At 49.4% G+C, this 20,383-nt stretch overlaps 1 protein-coding gene across 1 annotated transcript in view; it reads left to right on the forward strand.

Annotated features, from left to right (window-relative positions):
* Window positions 1–19,634, forward strand: part of CD99L2 (CD99 molecule like 2) — a 32,630-nt gene extending 12,996 nt beyond the window's left edge. Inside the window, exons 2-11 of the mRNA XM_065077845.1 lie at window positions 3,857–3,925; window positions 5,886–5,924; window positions 7,367–7,462; window positions 8,313–8,393; window positions 9,345–9,437; window positions 11,471–11,536; window positions 12,577–12,612; window positions 12,702–12,821; window positions 15,363–15,428; window positions 15,869–19,634. Of these exons, the coding sequence (XP_064933917.1) occupies window positions 3,857–3,925; window positions 5,886–5,924; window positions 7,367–7,462; window positions 8,313–8,393; window positions 9,345–9,437; window positions 11,471–11,536; window positions 12,577–12,612; window positions 12,702–12,821; window positions 15,363–15,428; window positions 15,869–15,933 (731 nt within the window). The 3' untranslated portion in view covers window positions 15,934–19,634. The remainder of the gene's footprint in view (window positions 1–3,856; window positions 3,926–5,885; window positions 5,925–7,366; window positions 7,463–8,312; window positions 8,394–9,344; window positions 9,438–11,470; window positions 11,537–12,576; window positions 12,613–12,701; window positions 12,822–15,362; window positions 15,429–15,868) is intronic.
* Window positions 19,635–20,383: the final 749 nt, after the last annotated feature.

Genomic DNA, 20,383 nt, shown 5'->3' on the forward strand with positions numbered 1-20,383 from the left:
AAAAATGGAATACACCTCGTTCCGAGTGCTGCAGACGGCCTTGCAATATACTGGGTGTGAATTATGATACTGTAATTCAAGCTTTGTCAAACAGTGGGGCTTAATTAGAATATATATATAATTGTAAAAACTAAAAAGCTGACGAGTACAATTGTGTGTTTGAGCTGCCTACTACAGAAAATAATGAGGAAAGAATACATTAAGGCACAAAACCGTTCTACCTTCAAAGAGCAGCTAGCTCTGATTAAAAATACCCACAGCAAAGCAGGGGGACTCGGTGTGAAGCGAGGGAGCCTGCGGTGCCAGCTTGGCCATAGCTCACACCTCTGTTTTACAGCCTCCACCCAGCACAGCTGCAGCCTTGGGTTCCCTCCATCTCCATGCTCTGGCATTGGGGGATTCATGTTGGGTACCATGCAGTGTCCCAGCTTGGTTTCTTTTTATTGCTGTATTGAAGAAAAATATGGAAAACACGCTTTGTTTGCCTATTTTCCCCCTCACCATAGACCTGCAGCCCCACGGATGCTCCAGCGCTGGTACGACTGCTCCCCAGCCAGCAGTGTGCAGGGCTCCCCTCTCGTCCCAGCTGTCCTTGGGGATGTGCCTTTGCTCCCAGCAGCCAGAGACAAGAATCCTGCCAAGGACCCAGTGCAACAGTAGAGAAAAAAACCCAACAAAATAGTCATCAACGCCAGCGAAGATCCTGTACTGCTCCCTGACACCGAGCAATCAGTGGAGGATGATTTCGCGTATCAGTAGTTTTATAGTCCCATACCAGGCTGCTGGCAGCGCAGGTACATCCTATGGGGGAGCTGAAATGTCGGGGTTTGCAGGACCTCGACCGCTAAGCATGCATCACAGACACACACCTCTGCAACGCACAGCGGGATGCTTGTGAGCTGTAGTACATAGACATGTGCCTCTGCTTCTCCCGGAGAGTATAAACCCTTAATATAAAAATATTGTGTGCTGTGCTTGGAATCCCATCAGAGGATGGGTTTTGGAAGCTCGGGAGCCCACTCCTTCAGCAATTGCAGAGTGGGACCAGGGCCTCAGAGGCAAAGGGATTTGCGTGAGACAGTGTAGGGAGCAGCAGCGCTGCCTCCCAAAAAGCTGTGTTTGCAAGGTAAACATGCGTACCAAGTGCTGGTTGGGTTTTAAGCATCTGGCTTGTTACCACTTAGGAACTGAAAAAAAGAATGCGGAAGGAAGCGTTCAGCTCTTGTCTGCCAGAGCAAGCAGGCAAGTTTGCGTGCCTTGGACGGGAGTGCTTGGTCATTGATCCATAAAAGGTATAATACGTCTCTATAACACCCTTTGCATGAAATAAAGATGTTGTCAGCTTCGATTAACTGGCAATCTATTATTAATCCTTGCCAATGCCAGGGGATTCCTAGGTTTAAATTGCCCTGGAAAAGGATCTCGGTTTGCAGTGGGCAGTGGTGGGAAAGCCCTGGGAAATGGGCTGTGCCAAGTGCCACAGCTCCTGGGGAAGGTTTAACCGGGTGATTACAGTGTGTCGACACTTTCCTAACCTTTACCCGAGCCCCATGGGTGGCTCTCCCCAGCGGGGGGATCTCTGGGACACAGCAGCAGCCCAGGACATATTAGCGGCTGCTGGTTTACATCAGCCCTGCAAGGATGGGGCACTCTGAGCACCTTTCATGCCTCGAGACCCATTGGTGTGCCAGCTGGCTCTGGGGAGGCTGATTTTGGAAGCAGCACTCTCCTCCTGTCCTGCAGGGAGAGATGCTGAGGGGACCCGTCACCAAACCCGAGGAAGTATAAGGGCTGCTCAGCCGGCGAGTCCAGTGAGCCCCCCAAAGCCAGGCAGGGGGGAGCCCATTTTTTGAGGCACTCACAATGCCTGCAGGACCCGTGGCCTTACTGAGGGGGATGTCTCCATGCAGCCCCCTGACCCCCACAGCTGTTCAGCAGAGGCATAGTGAGCTGCACACACCCCCGGGGCCACCCGCTCCCATTGACTTGGGATTTGGGCACCTACGTCAAAGGCAGAGCACAGGGAGGATGCGCTGTCAGCGGGGCTGGCATGCAGCAAATCAACACCCTTAACATGTATTTAATCAAAGAGAGCAGGGGGAGCGGGGGTAGAGAGGGGATGGCTTCTGGCATACCAATGCCAGTCTTGATGCCACCACCACACCCCCGCTGCCAGCTCGCCCTGCCTGCTGCGGAGGCAGGGGGAACCAAAATGAGACACAGCAACAGTGCGTTTCCCCCAGACAGGTTTGTAGTGATTCTCATCCCGCCAGAGACATGCTGTGGTCTCCCCTTTCCACCTTTTTTTAAACAGTGTTTAAAATAGAAAGACAAGAATGACAGAGCCTCCGAGATTCCTGAAAACTCAGTAAAGGCTGGGGAAAAAGCCATGCTGGGAAAGGGAACCTGCATAAAATTACCAGAGTTGCAAGCTTGGGATGTTCAGCCACTGCACTAACGAGCTTGTGGGATCTCAGCAGGGATGTGCTGGTGGTTCAGCAACACCCTGTGCAAGCATGGGAACTGGGCTCCACCTGCAACAGGACATCGCCTGTGGCCGGCTGTTTGTCTGGGCTCACATGGGAAGCATTGGCATCCTTCATCTCGATCAGAAACGCAGCCCTGGGCTGGGACATCTATTACTTACACACCCCCCAAGCAGCAGTTTAACACTGAGTGCTTTGCCAGGAGAGAGAAGCCCATAGCAACTTTCCAGCCACAGACCCCGCATTTAAATCACCCTCGAGTTTGCTGAGTGTACGTTTAAATAGACAGCAAATGAAACGAGATGTGATGTGTGAGTAAGTGAAACCGGAGCTGGAGGTGTTGCAGTACTTAGTGACCACTCTTGGTAGAAGTTTTTCAGTGAAATGCTGATACCTGCTTTCTGATGGACTGGTGCCTTCCTGTTATTGCCCTTGTCAGTAAAGCTTTAAATTTATTCATGAAGCATGCTGGAGCTCAGGTGGCAATAGCTAAATCCATTTAGCAGTCGGAATAAGAGGAAAGCCATTTTAATGTTCTCTTGCAGTGCTGCAGTACTTAGCAAACCCAAAGGATATTAATTACTCAGCATGCTCTGAGATGTAAAAGCGTGAATTTATCAAGACAAACACATTCAGAACTAGGGTAAGTCAACAGTAATTAACGCCATGCAAAAAAAAGATGGAGAAAGGAAGGATTAACTGGCCCTATCACAGGAGAACATGGTGTAGCACCAAGTTATCCTTGGGATATTATAAAGTGACTGGAGTTGTGGTGAGGCATCTCTAACAAAAAATCTTCCTGTGCCTGTCAGGTGTATCCCTGGGATGGGGGTTTGGTCCTGGTTTGCATTATCAAGGCAGAACGATGCAGGCGGTCTCTGAAATGCTAAACTCTGCTTGGCAGCCAGCAGCAGCATTTTCATACAAACCCTTTGATGTTGGAAGGCACTTGCAAGGAAAAGGTGCACAGGGCTTTTTTGTTTTTCACTGGATTTGTCTGTGCTGTCCCAATGTTTTCATGGTGTTTAGCAAACATATAATCATGAGCACAGCCACAGATGATTGGCAGCTTGAGAGATGAATTGGTAGGCTTTCCTTGACAAATTTAAGCATAGCATGTGTTTTTATACTGCATCCATTAGGGCAGACAAATGGAAAATCCAGAGATGACTGCTCTGCAATTTAACAGTCACAGCATTTGGAGAAGGCTGATGTCTTCCTCATCACTGACGGTAGGTCAGGTTCAGAAAAAAGCGGAAAGCCCTCTAAAAACTAAAGCAATTTGAGCGAACAAGTCTAGCTGTGCTGTAGTTAAAGGCGGTTGACTTTGTGCAGAATGAGTACAACCAGTGCTGATTCTTTGTCTCCAGGTCATGGGGATGACACAGATGACTTCAAACTAGAAGATGCCCTGTATGATGACCTCACCACCAAGCGACGTAAGTCATGTTTATTCATTCTTTTAAAGAGGAGAAAACAAATAGATTTTAGTGGATGTGATTTGTTCTTTTGTGATCTGATGCTGGTGGGAGGGTGGTAGAGGATGCGGTGCACCTCATTGTGTGCCTGGGGAGATGCAGTGCCTGGGCTTGCCAGCCGGTGGGACTGGGGATAGTCCTGGAGAAGCTGGTTGCTGACCTTGTGCCCTTCGCTTTTTGATTTCTGTGACCAAACCTCGGAGGCACACCAGTGCTTTGATGTAGCAGCAGCACTGACCATGTCTTTTTGGCATCCTTGCCTGTCATAGTAACACCTGCTATCAAACATGCCCCTGTTTGCTTGGAGGATGATGCATTAATCACTCTCCCTCTCCACCCGGGGAAGGCAACCTGCTGAGCCTGGCCAGGCAGGGCAGCACAGCTCTCATTTTACACCCAAAAGAGATAACCCGACCGCCAGCACAGCAGCTGGTGGGAGGAGGCTCATCTCCCTCCCAGGGGCACATCGCACGCCTGTTCCCAGCACTGAGGGCTGAACCCAAGCCAGGTCTTGCCCCTGGACACATTGCCTCTCCCTGTCACTGCCCAGCTACAGAGGTGCTGTGGTGGAGCTGCAAACCCCAGCGCCCAGGACCCCTTGCTGCCCATCCCTCCTCGTGTGGGTCATGGTGACCATCCCCAGACCCAGTGCCTGGCTGGGCGGTAGCAGGGGGCACTCTGCGAGTCATGCTGGCCCCTGTAATCATACAAAATACACCCACAACTGTTTAAATGAAAGCTAAAAAAAGTTTCAAAACCTCTCACTTTATAGTCTTAACAACACACAGATACTTGTGCTGTGTTACGTTAGAGTTTGCACGGAGCATCCGGACTCTACTCCATGTATCTCTCCTGCAGCACGCCGGGTTCAGCAGGAGGGGGATAGGATAGACCATGGGATATCAGGCTTGGTCACACGCCTGAGTGATCTCATCTAGGATTTTGCAAGCCCTTTAATATGGTATGTGGAGACACCTGGTTAGAAATGCTGAACAGCCACCTCCTGCAGAGGGAAAGCAGTGTTTCCCCAGGCTGGAGTCCCAGCTGTGAGAGCAGGGGGAGGTGACAGCGCTGTCCCTCAGCCTCCCCCGGCTGCTGCATCCTGCCTTGGACTTCATCACATCAGTCCCGGAATAAAAGCAAACGAAGGGTCTGACGTCGGGTCACATCAAACCGTAGCGACACACTGGAAATAGAGCCCAGCAGAAGTACTCCGGTATTCAGAGGCGCAAATGGAAATTAATGGGAACAGAGCAGCTACAACTCTTGCTCATAATTTATTCATATATGCGGCAATGCTAGCCACTATTAATTGTGGTTTACAAGGGAAAACAAAACAAAACACAAACCAACTCAATCCCCCTGAAGGCTCACTGGAGCTTGTTTTAGCCCAGGAGCAGCTGGGGGAGCTGGAATCTGAGCACTGAGGTGTCACCAAAATTCCTCCATCTGATGGGAAACCTCCCATATATAAGGCAGCCCTGGAAATTATCTGTTGTTTAACTAGCCAACCGGGCAGGGAACAACAAAATATTGGCAGCTTACTGTTGTTTTCCATGCTGTTCTGTACAGCATCTGTCCTTGCTCTGTTTGCTGCTGTCCCTGGGAGTCTGAATTCAGAGCAGTTTTTTACAGCACTCAGCTTTCTGCCCGGTGGGACGCTGCCTGTGCGGGGCCAGATCCTGCCCGATGCTGCGTGGGGCTGCAGCCGCTCACCCTCCTGCACGGGCAGCTCCTCTCCTGGGGCCACATGCTGTGTGCACGGGGGTTTCGTGGCTCTGGGCTCCAAGTTGACAAACACAGACCAGCGATGGTCAGCTATAATGCTCATGGTGAAATCTTTGCCATTTATTCTCAAAACACAAGTGAGACATTTTCAGTGATGCCCACAACTAACATTTTCCTCCCTGTTTTGTCACAGCTACTCCCAAAGGACCCAGAAAGCCAGCAGATGGGACAGGTGAGACCTTGTGCCTGTGTCTTTTAAGTACAGCATGGGGTTTGCTTCCCATGGGTGTTTAAACCGTGCGAACCCTGCTGTGGGCTGTGCCTGTGCTGGTGGGTGCTGCAGCCTTAGCAGACGCTTTGGGACACCTTCACTTGCCCGTGGGAAAGCTGGTGCTGGTGTGCATATGTGCGCTCCTCCCGTATGGCCAAAGTAAATGCAATATTGATATTTCTGTCCTTGCTGAAGACAAGTGGCATTGGAGCATTTATAGCCAAGGCTGAATTTCACACAGTTTTTGTAGTATCCCAACAGAAAAGACACAAATCACTGCTCAGGCATACAAGGGCTTTTTTTTTCTGCCTGCACGGCACATGCTAGCTGTTCTTCCAGGAGGGAGCCCAGAGGACATTTTCCTTCCTTCTTTTACTCCAAGATATGCCCAGCCCCCATGGAAAAGTCCAGCCTGGTGATGTTTCCCCATCCAGGTGAAAACACCTCTCCAACTGCTTGTGCCTGTCAGATGTGCTGGCTGGCTCCACAGCATCTGCCCCAGCTGAGGAAGCTCCCTTAAATTCACCCAGGTTTCCTTGCCAGCAGCTCCTCTGGCTCAGTTCTGGCCAAACATACCTGCTTAAATATAGCATGGTCACAAGAGCCGAGGGTTGCTCAACCCTGCGAGTGGAGCCTAAAATAAACTGCAGCAGGGGAGTGCTTGGAAGTGAACCTGCTTGCCCTTGCATAAAGATCTTGGCACAAATTTGAGCAAATCTGACTGTCCAGCTCCTTGGCCGCTGTGGTCTTTGCTAGAGACAAGAAAAGCCAAGTGTCTGAAGCACGTGCAGGGCTTCAGCATTTGGATCACAGCCCGAACGAGAGCCCGTTCAATCCAATAAATTTTCCCCGGGAAATGGACACATGCCGAGCCTGAGGCTTTGTCTTGGCGAGTTTTTTCTTCCCTGCGGAGTGCTTTTTGGATGTGTTATTTCTCCCAGGGTCTCCTGCAGTGGGTTCCTGTGTCCTGGCCCCGTCTGCTCAGCCCAGGGTCACTCACAGGGAGCCGTGCAGGGAGCAGATGGGTCCCAACCACCAGCTCAGTCCCCACAGCACCTTCTCGTCTGCACCATCTGTTGGGAGGTGCCACAGGACAGCGACAGGTCTCCCCCACAAAACACATTGTTTTGGGGTCGCTCGGGCTAGGAGTGGGTGGCAGCCACAGCTCGGACGGGGAGGGTTAAATGATGGCCGGGGTGATCTGAAGGCTCTGCAATACAGTTGTGATTGAGCAGTGGAGCAGCTGGATGCCCTTTTCAGCTCGGCGCCAACACGGGTGCCATTGACCCCCAACAATGGTTCAACGTAACTAGTACAGCACCCACAGGTGATGTGTGCCCAAAGCCTCACACCATCCCCACCAAACAATGAGGATTTTAATGGTCCTTTCTCTCCTGCAACAGGCTTTGATCTGGCTGATTACTTTGACCCCCCTCTGGAGACCACCACCAAACCAGCCAAGCCCACTCCAAAGCCCTTCCCCAGACCGGGAAAGCCAGGTACTGCAGAGCTCCCTGCGCCCGGGGGGGGGTGTGAGTGTGCTCGCCTTTGGGGCTTTGGGGAAAACACTCCCCAAAGTAACAGGGAGCCATCCTGGCAGCCAGGAGGCTGGAACTGGGTGCAGACAAATGAGCTGTGGCATGTTTTGGTGCTCACCAACAGGTGACTTTAAAAGGTGACTACCTCCTCCGGCTCCACTGTTGTCGGAGCCAGCAGAGCCGATCTCCAGGCTCTCGCTGAGGATGGGCACCAGCATTTCGCCATCCTCCCTCCCTCACTGCCCACACACCCCTGCCTGAGCCATGTTGGGGGGCTTCACCAAGCAGCATTTGTAAAAATTTTTAGCCTGGACAGAGCCGTTAGCTGTTGTTAGGTGGGAGATTTCATCAATGAAGTGGCACGTTCTGAAGTACCTTTTCAGTGGCACCTGGTCCTGCTCCTTTGTGCTGTGGGTAGATCACGGGAATGACATGGGACCGTGCTCACGGTGGCAGAGCTCTCATGAGTGTGGCGTGCGCCCTGCCGGCAGCATGTGTGGGTGCATGTTCCTGGCAGCCCTGCTTGTCCCCTTCTCAAATTAGAGCTCCATGGACACATGCCATGGTGCAGGGGATCCCTGCAAAGATGCCCGCCACCTACACCAAGGGCTTGAGCATCCCCAGGGCACCGAGGGGCAGGGAGTGCCCCTGGTGTCAGGAGCAGCCAAAGCTGTGGAGGGACCAGAGTACTGAACCACCCCAGTGCAGCCTCAGTCTCCCTGTGGGGAGGGGATCCCCTCTCCGTGCTTGTCCAAATGCGTGTTTCAGAGGGTAACGTCATGTTGGTCTCATTTTTTTCCCCTCCCTTCAGACAACAGCTTTTGGGATGTCCTCCACACCACCACAACCAAGCAGCCAAAAACTACGAGGGCCCCCCGCAAGCCTAACCCAGGTGAGCATGAGCTCCCCAGCCCCCCCGGCTTTGTCCTGGCTCTGCTGCCAGCGCAGCCAAATGCTTCGGGATGCGCAGTGACGGTGGCACTGCCCCTCGCCCGGTACTTCCAGTTTCTAGTTTGTTTGTTCACATGTGACACTGGGGGAAAATAAAAAAAGACCCCTGGGGATCTTGGTGGCTCCTGGACTGTTTTGCATTCCTCTGCCTGTTTTCAGGCTGTGGGCTTGCTGTCCTCCCCAGCACAGCACACAGCCCAGCTGTGCCAGGGTTCACCGGCACGCTGTCCCACAGGCTCAGGGCACCCTGTCAGCCAGCCACTTTGCTCCCTGCTCCAGCAGTTTTGGCGAAAGGCACTCTGACACTTAAAAAAAAAAAAATATGAAACAAAACAAACAATTTTATATCATAATAAACTAGGGTGCAAGCTGGCGGGAGGGCTGAGGAGCTCAGGTTGGCTCCGTGCCATGGTTTTAGCCTCCTTTGGCAAAGGCAATAGCTACTCTGCCAGAGCCAGGCTGCTCAGGGTACCAACGGGGGGTTCATGGAAGAAAATATCAGCAAGTGATCAAAATGCTGGCCACTTCAGCCAGCACGGCAATGCGGCACAGCCGCCTCTGTCCCCTCTGCTGGCTGGGCCTTTGGGAGCGCCTGTTTGGCTCTGACCTTTTCTACCTGACTTGATTTGTCTGATTGCCCAGCACTCGAGCCACAGCATGAGGCTGTTCCGCAGAGGAACACGGCATTTCTCCCCACAGCAGCACAGGGGCACAGAATGGGATGGATTTGAAAGATCTGCCATGATGCCGTATAGCGAAACCAGGAGATACTTGCGACAGAGGCTTCATCTCTTTCGCTGGCACTTTTCCCTGGTGAAGCTAAGCATTTCCTTAGTTAATTGAGATCCCCAGCCTGTGGCCAGCACTGCTAACCCCCCATGTTGTTTTACAGCGAAGTATCCTGGGGATTTGGACTTGGCTGATGCCTTTGATGATAAGAACGATAGGAAAGATGGTGGGAGACCAGACATAAGGCCAGGTGAAGGTACGTCAACCTCCCCTCTCCATCCCGCTTGCCACACTGTCCCTTGGGACCTGCGGCAGATCCTCGCTGTCCCCCATCCCCTCCTGGGAACAGGCTCTCAGTGCCAGACGCCATTCCTGGTGGGCGATGGGGCGAGGAGAAGCAGAGGCGCTCCCTTGCCCACAGCCCCTGCCTGCAGCCAGCACCCCTGCCCTGCCCGCGCAGGCAGCGCAGCCCCTTCCTCAGGCACCGAGGGGAGGGAAGGTCCTTGGTAGAGAGGGGCTTTGCCTGACGACACGCTGCCTGCCTGCGGGTTGCTTTCCCAGGGTCTCTTCTGACCCGTTAAACTGCGGTGATTGTTTTAAGCTCCCCCTCGTCCCTGTACCTGACAGCTATTTAACCGAGGGCATGTGCTGTTGGGGTTCGCAGTCATTGCCAAGACATAAATTTAGGGCAGGCTTAAGTCCTGGCATAACATACGCTATGGGCTGGGAGATTTTTTTTTCCATCTCTAAAATACTCTGGTGAATGAATCATTTGTCTACAAGGATTGTTCCCTTGAGCACTTGAGCTAGAAAACAGACTTTGCACAGCTAGTTTATTGATGTCGAGATGGCCATATACCCTGCTCACACATGTAATGAATAGTCAGATATTTTATTAGATTGTATTAACTAGGTGACTTGTCTGCACTTTGATATTGTGGGCTTGTTCAGGTTTCAGACTCCTGCAGGAAAGGTTGAGGTGTTGAGCCACTGGAACGTGGCACTGGTCACAAACCAGCACATGCATTCCCCTGCAATGCTGCATCCTGGATTGCCTGGGACCTCTCCAGGTTCTGGCATAGTAGTTTTTTGTTGTTTTTTCCTTTTTTACACTCATTACTAAGCCCATAAATCTGTTTTTTGTGGTAATCTAGTGCATAAGGCAGTCTCTTCCGGGCTATTAAGGCAAAGGTAACCCTTCCCACGGTGCAGCATCAGAGAAGGAGCCTTTCACTGGCTTGGCTCAGTGTTTGGTCTCCTCTCATCACACTCCTTGCTGCACACCCAGGCTCCCTCTGGGACCAGAACCGAGGGGTTCAACAGCTCCACTCATTCAGCTGCTGGTTCCCAGACTGTGTTTCTCTGCTCTTGTCCTGCATGAATTAAATGTTCCCACTACAACTGTGAGAGAACTTTTTCGCCTGTACCAGGATGTGCTGGTGCTCAGTTCCTCTGGGAAGGAGAGTCCTCTACCCGCCCGCAGGACCTGGGCCAGGCTGGCGCTTCTTCCTCTCTCCTGCTCCACCAGCTGAGGCTGAGCCCCCAGAACATTTCATGAACTCGTAAATGTATCAGTAATTTCAGTTAAAAAAAAATATTTAAACTTTGATTCAGGGGTATTTCTTTCAGGCTAGACTTAAAGTCAATTATTACCTCTTCTATGAGCTTAAAATAAGTTGTAGTTAAACATTTTGTTAATATCTGGTAACTGGGAGAGAAGCAGAACTGCTTATTAACTGCTGCCTGTTCTCACTGGGGACTGAGTAGCCAGCTGATTGGGAGCCGCTGGTTTAAATGGGTGTGCAGACCCCTGCTCTAGGCCCTGCTGCACAGAAAGCCCCACACAGCTCTTCAGAATAGAAGATACTCAAATAGAGCAGCCTCCATCTGCCCGGCTGAGAAGAATTTCCCCAGGAGCGGGAGTTTGCAGGAGGCTGGTCCCATCCTGGGTGCGTGATGCTCATAGGTGACCCCTGCCCAGGATCCCCTAAAAGTCCCATTTCCAAGCCCTGCCCATCCAAACACGCTCAGTTTTTGGGATCCCTCTTATTCCAAGCAAGGTACGCACTATTTTTCCTTCCCGTTGTGTTGTTTTCTAGGCAGCTCTGGCTGCGTTTGCCCTCCTGGGAAGGCGGCTTCCGTGCTTTTCTGGGTGACTTTGGTTATATGCAGATTGAGAGAGCAAGTCCCCCCATTGTCACTGAGCACACGTGAAGCCAGTGGCCTTTCCCATTGTGACCACACCTGCCTCTGGGTGCCAACCACATTCTGTTCTTGTTATTTTTAAAGCATTTTCAGATGACGACCTGGCCGGCATTGTGGACGGCGGTGGCTACAGCCCAGACAAGAAGAAAGGTAAGCGGTGACCTACGTGCATTAGTTTGCTTTAGCAGTTCCATCTCGGGCAATAATCACCATACCAGCCAAAGTCTACAAACCACCCTGTGCAGAACAGCGCTTGTCTTCTCGAGAGGTGCTCATGTGGGGAAAAGGGGTCTCAGCCGTGGGGCCAGGGGAACACAGTTTTTGGCCTCCATGGTCATACCTTGTGCCAGTGGTTGGAGTTGCTTATTTTTGATCTCCTGGAGGCTCTGCAGCTCCAGCTGCCACCAGGGCTGATGGGACCCACATCTCCCCATCCATCTCAAAAGGAGATGCACCCCCCCGGTGCCGTGAGGGGGCATAAGCCTTCATTTGCTTTCTGCCACACAACCATTGATGGTTGAAACAAGGAGGAAAATCAGCAACAATCTGATAAGCCTTCACATTCACAAGGATCCACAGCATTAAATATTAAAAGCAGCCAAGCAAGAGATGAACGCCACAAGGCCAATCAACATTTAATGAATCTCTGTGCCAAGGACAAACCACATCAGAGGCATTAATACAATGCTGACCTGCTTCCATAAATTCAGCATGTAAGTGGCTCGGTAAGGACTGCAGCTTCCAGCAGAAGCGGCTTCTCCTCACAGCCCAGTTTCTCCAGGGAAAGCGATTTTAAAATAGACTTCAAGCCAAGTGAAGATTCCCTGACATTATGGAGCTTAACCAGTCACCTCCCTGTGATGGCACAAGCGTGCCGTCTGACTATCCAACAACATTTCATTTACCCGCTCTTTACACCGGGAGCGGTGCAAGGTGGGGATGAGGTTTGCTGTCTGCAGGCAGAGGTGTCCCCTGCAGAGGCTCCCCCTGAGCACACATGGTGGGACAGCGGAGCAGCTTCAGACTGTTCCAAGAAGCAACGAGGAACCACCCTGACAGCCAGGCAGAGGTGTGGGGAGCAGGGACACAGCACCCCAAAGGGACATACACCCCGGGGCTGCCCTGCCACCCCTCCCCTGCCCGGCACGGGGGGAGCAGAGGAGCCACTGGCAGGCTGGTATCTCTTGCAGGTTCTGGGGGCAGCAGCAACAACGACTATGGTGGAGGTAGGTACTGCCGGGGCAGCGGTGGGATAGGGTGGGATGGGTGGGGCAGGTGCCCCCCCTGCACAGCACCCACTGTCTGCACCCCACAGGCGGAGTGGCAGAGACGGGGACAATTGCTGGCATTGCCAGCGGCCTGGCCATGGCGCTCATCGGGGCGGTCACCAGCTACATCTCCTACCAGCAGAAGAAGTTCTGCTTCAGCATCCAGCGTAAGTGTTCCCCCCTCCCCGCAAGCACCCACCTATTTGTCCCCTGAACCCTGCTGCCATTTTCCAGCCTGGAGACAAGAAGGGGTGTCAGGCATCCAGTGACTCAGACCTGGCAGAGCCGCCCCAGCCATGGGCCACTGAGCCCCTCTGCCCTGTCAGACATTGCACAGGCAGGAACCCTCAGCAGCGACAGCCCCAGGACCTGCTGCCACCCCCAGGGCTGCGCACAGCCCCCAACACGCACCCACCGACCATCGCAGCCAAAGACCAAACCAACACCAAACAGGGTAAATATGTAAAAACACATCCCACCCCAAACCAAACAAACAAAACCAAACCCCTAAATTCTCAGCAAGAGGCAAAAACTCACCAGGCAGCAGCGAAGGAAGCACAGCCAGTGTCTGCAGCTCTGGCAGCCATGAGGGGTACAGCCCAGCCCACCCTTCTGCAGGTGTGCAGCAATCACTGCAATTCAGTGCAAATTAAGCAGCAGAGTTTCCTATTCCTAAAAAGTGCCTTTTGCATGAGCTGCCCCATAAATTTGCTTGGTGTAAGTGTTGCAGGAGGTATCCCAACAATCTCACCGCATGGCACTGGACTGGCCATGGTGGGCTCCTCCAACCCATTTTGGGGTGGTTGCAAACAGCTGGAAAAAGCTCTTTCCAAATTAATCAAATGAAATCTCCTGCGAGTCTCCTTTGCTCTGGGGGAAGGGTGTTCAGGGCTGGAAATTTCTGCTGGAATCATGCTATTTTCCCAGTTCTGCTTGAAACAAGCAGGAGCATCTTGGTAAATTAGATCAGCAGGAAAAGTCAAATGAATGTGATGGAATGAAACACCCTTGTATATTCCCCCCACTTAAATGATATTTTGGCAAGAATAAATAATTAAAAAAAAAGAGTAAAGGCTTTGATGAGGGGGAAGCTGAGACACACAAAGCCTCAGAAAGGCTGCAGGAAATTAAAGTTAATTATAAAGGAGGATTAATTTAAGCCATCAGACATGGCATGCTGGGCTAATGTCAGGCCTTAGATGCATTGCAATGCATGACAGAAATCTAAGAGCCGTCAGCCACTGCAAAAGTGGCTTTTTATTGAAAAACATAAATTGCATTTGGTGTTATCCCAGCAAAACACATGTCCTAGGGGAGGCAGTGGTGGTGTGTGATGACCACTTGCTCCAAGTACGGAGGAACAGGCTCAGCTTTTTTCCTTGCCCAGCCATCCTTCTGTGGTGAGGCTGCAGATCCAGTGCTCATTTTTGAGTCTCTTCTGACGAGCATGTGTTGGTTCCACTAAAGCGCATGTACATCTTTAGCCCACTTCTCTTCTTACACTGCGTCTCCCACTCACTAGCCCTGTCCTCGGCTGCTGCTCAGCCTCTCGGGTCCCTCAGCCCTGAGCCTGCGCTGAGCCTGCAGTGTCTGTGCTGGCCTGGGGGTTATGGAGTGTTTTTAGCCAGTTGCATAAACTTTTGTTTCGCTCCCACACCCTGGGGGCAGCAGCTGCCCCATTGCTGCATGAGGGCTCCGGTTGTGCTGCTTTGGCCTCGGCCATGGCACCGTTCCCTGCCTGCTTCCCTGTGAGGTACAAAGTAGACCCATCAAAGCCTGGTGGTGAGGCATAGAGAAGTCCCTGCCACACTTCTCACTGCGTTTAGATGTGTAAACAAGTTCAGATGTCTAAGAAATGTGTGTTGTGTGGCTGCAGAGTGGATTACCTCAGCCTTCCTTTGCAAAGCAGTACGGCCCCCTCCCCTTCCCTGCTCCCTCCCTGTTGGGATGCAACAGGACAGCACTCCTACTGCCTCTCTCCACAGAGGTTCTTTAGAGGAGCTGTAGGGGACGGCTGAGGTACATGGCGCACCCCAGACACTCTTAGCTCTGAGCTGGGCCAGGGCTAGCGGTGCCAGCCCGTTCCCCTTGCAGTGACTCCTGCTGTCACCGTGCAGCCACCCGCCTGCCTGGCAGTGCCCAGCCTTGCCCCTCAGCCTGGGCTGCACTTGTCGCAAACATTGGAAACCTCTTTGCATTTAAATAAGTGACTTATTCGCGATTTGACGCCCCACTGGGATCCTGCTTCATCACCATGGCCATGCTCTAAACTGCTCCTTGCAGCTCTGCATAACTTAGATTTAATGAGAACAAAACCCTCTATCCACGCTGAGGCGCACCCCCACTGCACAGCAGTCCCGTCCCAAAGATGTACCTACTCCCTGCACTTCTAGCTGAGCGCCTGAGCACAGTAATGAGCCCGGCTGCCTCGCCTGATAAAGATGAAGCAAGAGACTCAGAAGAAAGGGCTGCTGCTAGGAGCTGTGCCCTCTAGGCAAGCCTCTGCAGTCACTTTAAAATCCAGCGATGCTTTCTCAGCACTGTTTATGGTTTACTGATGTTTCTATACTGCTGTTAATGCAGAGGGGGTTGCAAAAAAGGCGTCTTAGCTTTTACAGCAGATAGGCCCATTTCCAGAGTTTTTAAGGCATCAAAGCAAATTTTACTTTCTACTCTCCCGTCTCACTGTCTTTATCGTTGCTTCTCAGAGGGACTTAACGCAGAATATGTGAAAGGAGAAAACATGGAAGCTGTCGTAAGCGAGGAACCCCAAGGTGAGAACCTTGCTTTCCTTACCCTGCCTGTGTCTGGCCACAAAAGCAGCTTTACTGAGGGACATTCTTAAGTCTCTCGAGCTGTACTGAGTTTCTGTGCCTCTTTTATGAAGACACCACTTAGGTGATGCTGCAGCTTTTTGTGAAACACCCACCACAGTGTTTTTCCCCCTTTATTGCACAAAAAAGAAAGCCATGGTAAGGGTCCAAGGAGCTCATGCTTCAAATGCCCACAGTTAGTATTTAGCTTTCATGTTTTCAGCCATCAAGAGTCTTATACAAGAAAAGCGTGATCCTTCTTTCAGTGGCAGATAACCAGGGCTGCTGCAAATGCTCTTCCAATGTCACATACAACCAACCAGTGCCGGGTACCCATTGCTTGTACTCTGGTTCCATTGTATGCTGTTGTACTAATGTGGTTTGTTTTTCTTTCTCCCTAGTTAAATATTCAGTACTGGAAACACAGTCAGCAGAACCACCAAAACAAGACAGTGCAAAGATGTAAATCATGACCTGGGGCTAGAAAAGAATCAGCAGCAAACGAAGATCTTACATGCTTGTAATTTAGCTTTTTGTTTAATTTTACTCCAAAGCTATTTAACGTATACTTAGGATTGGACTGGCTTCTTAATGCTCTAGGCTTTAGGGTTAGAGTGGTGGTATGTGTTTATTTTATGTAAAGAGGTGTATGTTTACATTTAAGTAATATTGTAGGTTTGATGTCCAGTTGTATGCAAACCAACAGCAGGTGCGTCACTAATGGTCAGTTTTCAATTAAGGGATGAGATCTTTTCAAAGGAGCAGCAGAGCTGACAGGTATGAGGACAGCAAAGTGCCTGTAAATAGCGATCCAAAGCAAACCGGTCACAGCCCTTTGTAAAGCACCTCCAGCCAACTTCTGCCATCAGCTATGGGAATGTCACGTCCAATGGCGGTGATGAAAACTGCACATTTCCTGAGGGTAGATTGTGGGCCTTAGTGTAGCTACACCCAAAACTGAAGTGCCTGTGTGTTGGTCCCAGGGCTGACGCAGGCGACTCCCTGCTCCGAAGCCAGGAGTTGAGGATCCTTCACTACCACACAGCGCTGGGCTTCTAACCGCATAAAAAGATGTGATTTTCATGCCAAGTGATAAATACAGGTCACAGCAGTGTGTGCAGTGTTTACTTTTAGCAAATACCATTTGGATGCTTGGCTATGCTAGACACAAGAACGGAGCTGAAGCTGCCAAAGTGATACAGTCTGTCCGTGTGACATGAGATATCTACATTGTCACTGAAAAGAAAACTGTATGTTTGGATGCTTTCAAGGACAGGGTCAGGTCTCATTCACACTAGAACAAATTACAGATTTAACCAGAAAGAAAATCAAGTATGTATCCATTAATACCTGTAACACTCTCTACCACAAGAGAAGTCAAGCTTAGCAAGGTGCAGTCCCTGCACCTTCTCCTTTTATCATGAATGCAACTATTGAGAGCACTCCGTGGCACCTGAGGCAGAAAAAGGATCTAAAGCTTCGTCTTTTGTGTCACCAACTAACCCTCAAAGAAGGCAGAATCTCCTGAGAGAACGGGTCCTCCAGCACTGTCCCATGGGGGTTCCTGCAGCTTTCTGGGAAGCATCAGGCTCAGCAGCACATGGTGTTCACACAGCCCTGTTCAACGCCCTGGTACCAATATCAAGACCTGACCTTCGCTATCGTGCAAGAATTCGTGTTCATATTCTTTATCCCTCCCCAATCCTTTTCTTGTCACTGCTAAAATGTGGACACTGCCACTTTCCATTACATTTGTCCTAATCAACGAGGGCTTAAAGAGGGCGCTCTCAAGTGAAAGAAAATTCACTTTACATGGCGTAAGAGGTACTCACTATTTATATATAAACCTGAAGTGTGTGCATTTTGTACTGTTTTGCGAATCTCATATTTTGTGAAAGTATATTAAAAAAAAGAAAAAAGCCTTTCAGTTTGATGTACCAAATTCACAGCTTTCAGGTAGACAGGACTTCCACAGCCTTGCCAGGAGGTGAAGCAGCCTGGGAGCATTGCTGCCTAACAGCTCCGTTTGAAAGGAAATTGCCTAGTAACATGGTTAACTATTTTGCAATAGCTGCACAATTCTTTATGCTCTTTTTGACACTTGTGTTTTTAAAGCTTTACACTAGCACTACAGCTACAGTTTTATGAAGGAGATGAGTTCTAGGGATGTATGGTGCCTCACGTGTATTCAGAACGCTTAGGCTACAACAGTACTGCTATGAACTTTGTTTTATGAATGTGTTTTGATTAGAAAACAAAATATTTAATTATTAGCTGCTCGGAGACGGGAAGCAGAAGAAATAAGAGATGGGATACAGTCTGCGTTTGCTTTTGATGGAGGAAACGTGGTCTGCAGGATTCCAATCATCACGTGCAGCAGCTCAGGTGCCAACGAAGCCACGCGGCCGAGCTTGTGTATCTCCGTTCCCAAACACCGTCGCCTGTTTTTCTTGCCTAGCCAAACACATTTGAAAGCTGTAGCATGAAAAATGTTTTCAGAAACTTACTGTGAAGGAGGTGTCACAACATGGCATCGATGAACACGAGGAGCCGTTTTCCTGGGTTAGTCCACCCGATGGTAGTTCCAGTTGTGTTGCCAAGGACCATGTTTTCTGGAGCTGGAGATCATCGTTTCTATCGCATTTCTCTTACCTGCCCCCCCGTTTGTCTCATGGACAGTGCAATGGAGTGTCCAGCATTGCTTAGAGAATGTAGCACCTGCCCCTCCGTTGGGAAACCCTTACACTAGAACACAGGAGAAATATGTGTCTTAAATCACAAATACTGCAGTTTGGGAAAGAAAACAAAAAACAAAAAAAGCTGTTTCACAGAAAAAAAAACCACCCAGCTTTTAGAACTCAAAGCTTCCCCAAGGCCTTTCCTATGATTTTGGTGAGTACTTAATACCTTAGTGTGATCTCCAGGTATGTGGAAAACCATAAATGCACAGTGAAAGGAGCACTTTTTCAAACTTTTACAGTAACAGAATTCAAGATATTTTTTCTCTAGGATTTCAAATAGGAAAACACCGACAAATACTGCAGTAAAGAAATTAAACTTGGTCTTCTCTTCAAAAATGGACAAAAGTCAAAGTCTCAATGTGCTAAATGTCTATATGGGCTCGAATTGCTTTTTTTATTGCAGTCTGTCTCCTCATCTGAGCTGTCAGACCAGTCTCTGAGAAACAGGAAGTTTATACATCATCTATATTGTAGGTGTTACAGCAACTGAGAGGATTCCTGTGTCTTTTCTTAGTAATGATCCAGGTTCTGAAATAACTGACCCAGCACTGATCTCTCTAACTAGTATCTATTACTTGATTAGTATCTATTGTCTTTAAATCTGGCTATGGAATTTTTAAAGATCCTGTACTTAGGTTCTGCATACACGGTATGAACTTTCTCATCCTTTATAAAAAAGGCCATAAAACATGAGTCCAAAACCTATATATACAGCTGCCCTGAGGGTTTATGTACTACCTGTGCTATGAGCCCTTTTTCTTATCACACCTCCCTTCTTCAGCTTAACTAAAGCTATTTTTAATAAAATGATTCAGAAAAGACTTCTCAGTTACAGAGAAGACAGAGAACTGAAAGGATTTAACTAGCTCTTTTCCTGTTGTTTATTCTATTAATTACTTGCATTTTCCTTTGGCAATACTGCAGTAGTTTGTTTTAGATTCTCAGCTGAGAATACTCTGACATGAATTTCAGATATTTTGGCACTATAATTCAGTCATTTTCATGCAACCCCACTGAGGAACCCTTACAAGTGCTATATTGTCATGCCTAACTACTCATTTGTTGTGATAAAATGGAATTAGTCTATAATACCATTTCAAATTCTGAAAAAATAAGATGACTTGACAGGCTAAGGCTTTAAAAATTTGCTTCTGCAACAAAGGAGGATCAGAAATAAAGGAAGTTCAGGAAAAACAGTATTGTGAAATTAGAGAATCCTTTGTTTTGGGTGAAGTCCTTACTTAAAAGCAAGGCATATTGTTTGCTGATGCAGAAGCAAGCTCTACCAAATAAAGGTTGAATGTTATGCTATGGAAATATAATATTCATTTTGCTAATGTGCATGTAAGGATCATGGGGCTAAAAACCAGAATTTGACTACCATTGGAAAACAGCAAATAAAACAAATTAACTAGTAAGAAACAGATTTGATTTTTGTGGGGCTTTTTGTTTGTTTTTTTTTTCTTGTTGGAAGTAAACTGCAAATCATAGAATTAAAGAATCATTTAGTTTGGAAAAGACCTTCAAGATCATCAAGTCCAACTATTATCCCAGCACTGCCAAGTCCACCACTGACCCATGTCTCTAAGAACCTCACCTCCGTGTCTTTTAAACCCCTCCAGGGATGGTGACTCCACCGCTGCCCTGGACAGCCCGTTCCAATGCCTGACAACCCTTTCCATGAAGAATTTTTTCCTAATATCCAATCTGAACCTCCCCTGGTGCAACTTGAGGACGTTCCCTCGTGTCCCATCACTTGCTACTTGGGAGAAGAGGCCAACCCCCGCCATGCTACAACCTCCTGTCAGGCAGTTGTAAAGAGTGACAAGGTCTCCCCTCAGCTCCTTTTCTCCAGGCTGAACAGCCCCAGCTCCCTCAGCAGCTCATCAGACTTGTGCTCCAGGACCCTCACCAGCTTTGTATGTAACCTCCTCCATAACTACACTAAGGACTTCACTTGAAAAACAAAAAGCCAAAACCAAACCAAACTAAAACCAAACACCACCACAGAACAACAAACCCACAACAAACCCAACCAAATGAACAAGAAAACAAAAAAAACCCCACAAAACCAAAAAGAAGTTGGACTTTGTGAGAAAACAAATCTAATTATTCAGACTTTCATGTAATGATAATAATGCAGTACGTGCACACACACATGCAGATGCTCTCCTG

Source organism: Columba livia, chromosome 12 (assembly GCF_036013475.1).
Source record: "Columba livia isolate bColLiv1 breed racing homer chromosome 12, bColLiv1.pat.W.v2, whole genome shotgun sequence".
In the NCBI taxonomy this organism is placed as follows: domain Eukaryota; kingdom Metazoa; phylum Chordata; class Aves; order Columbiformes; family Columbidae; genus Columba; species Columba livia.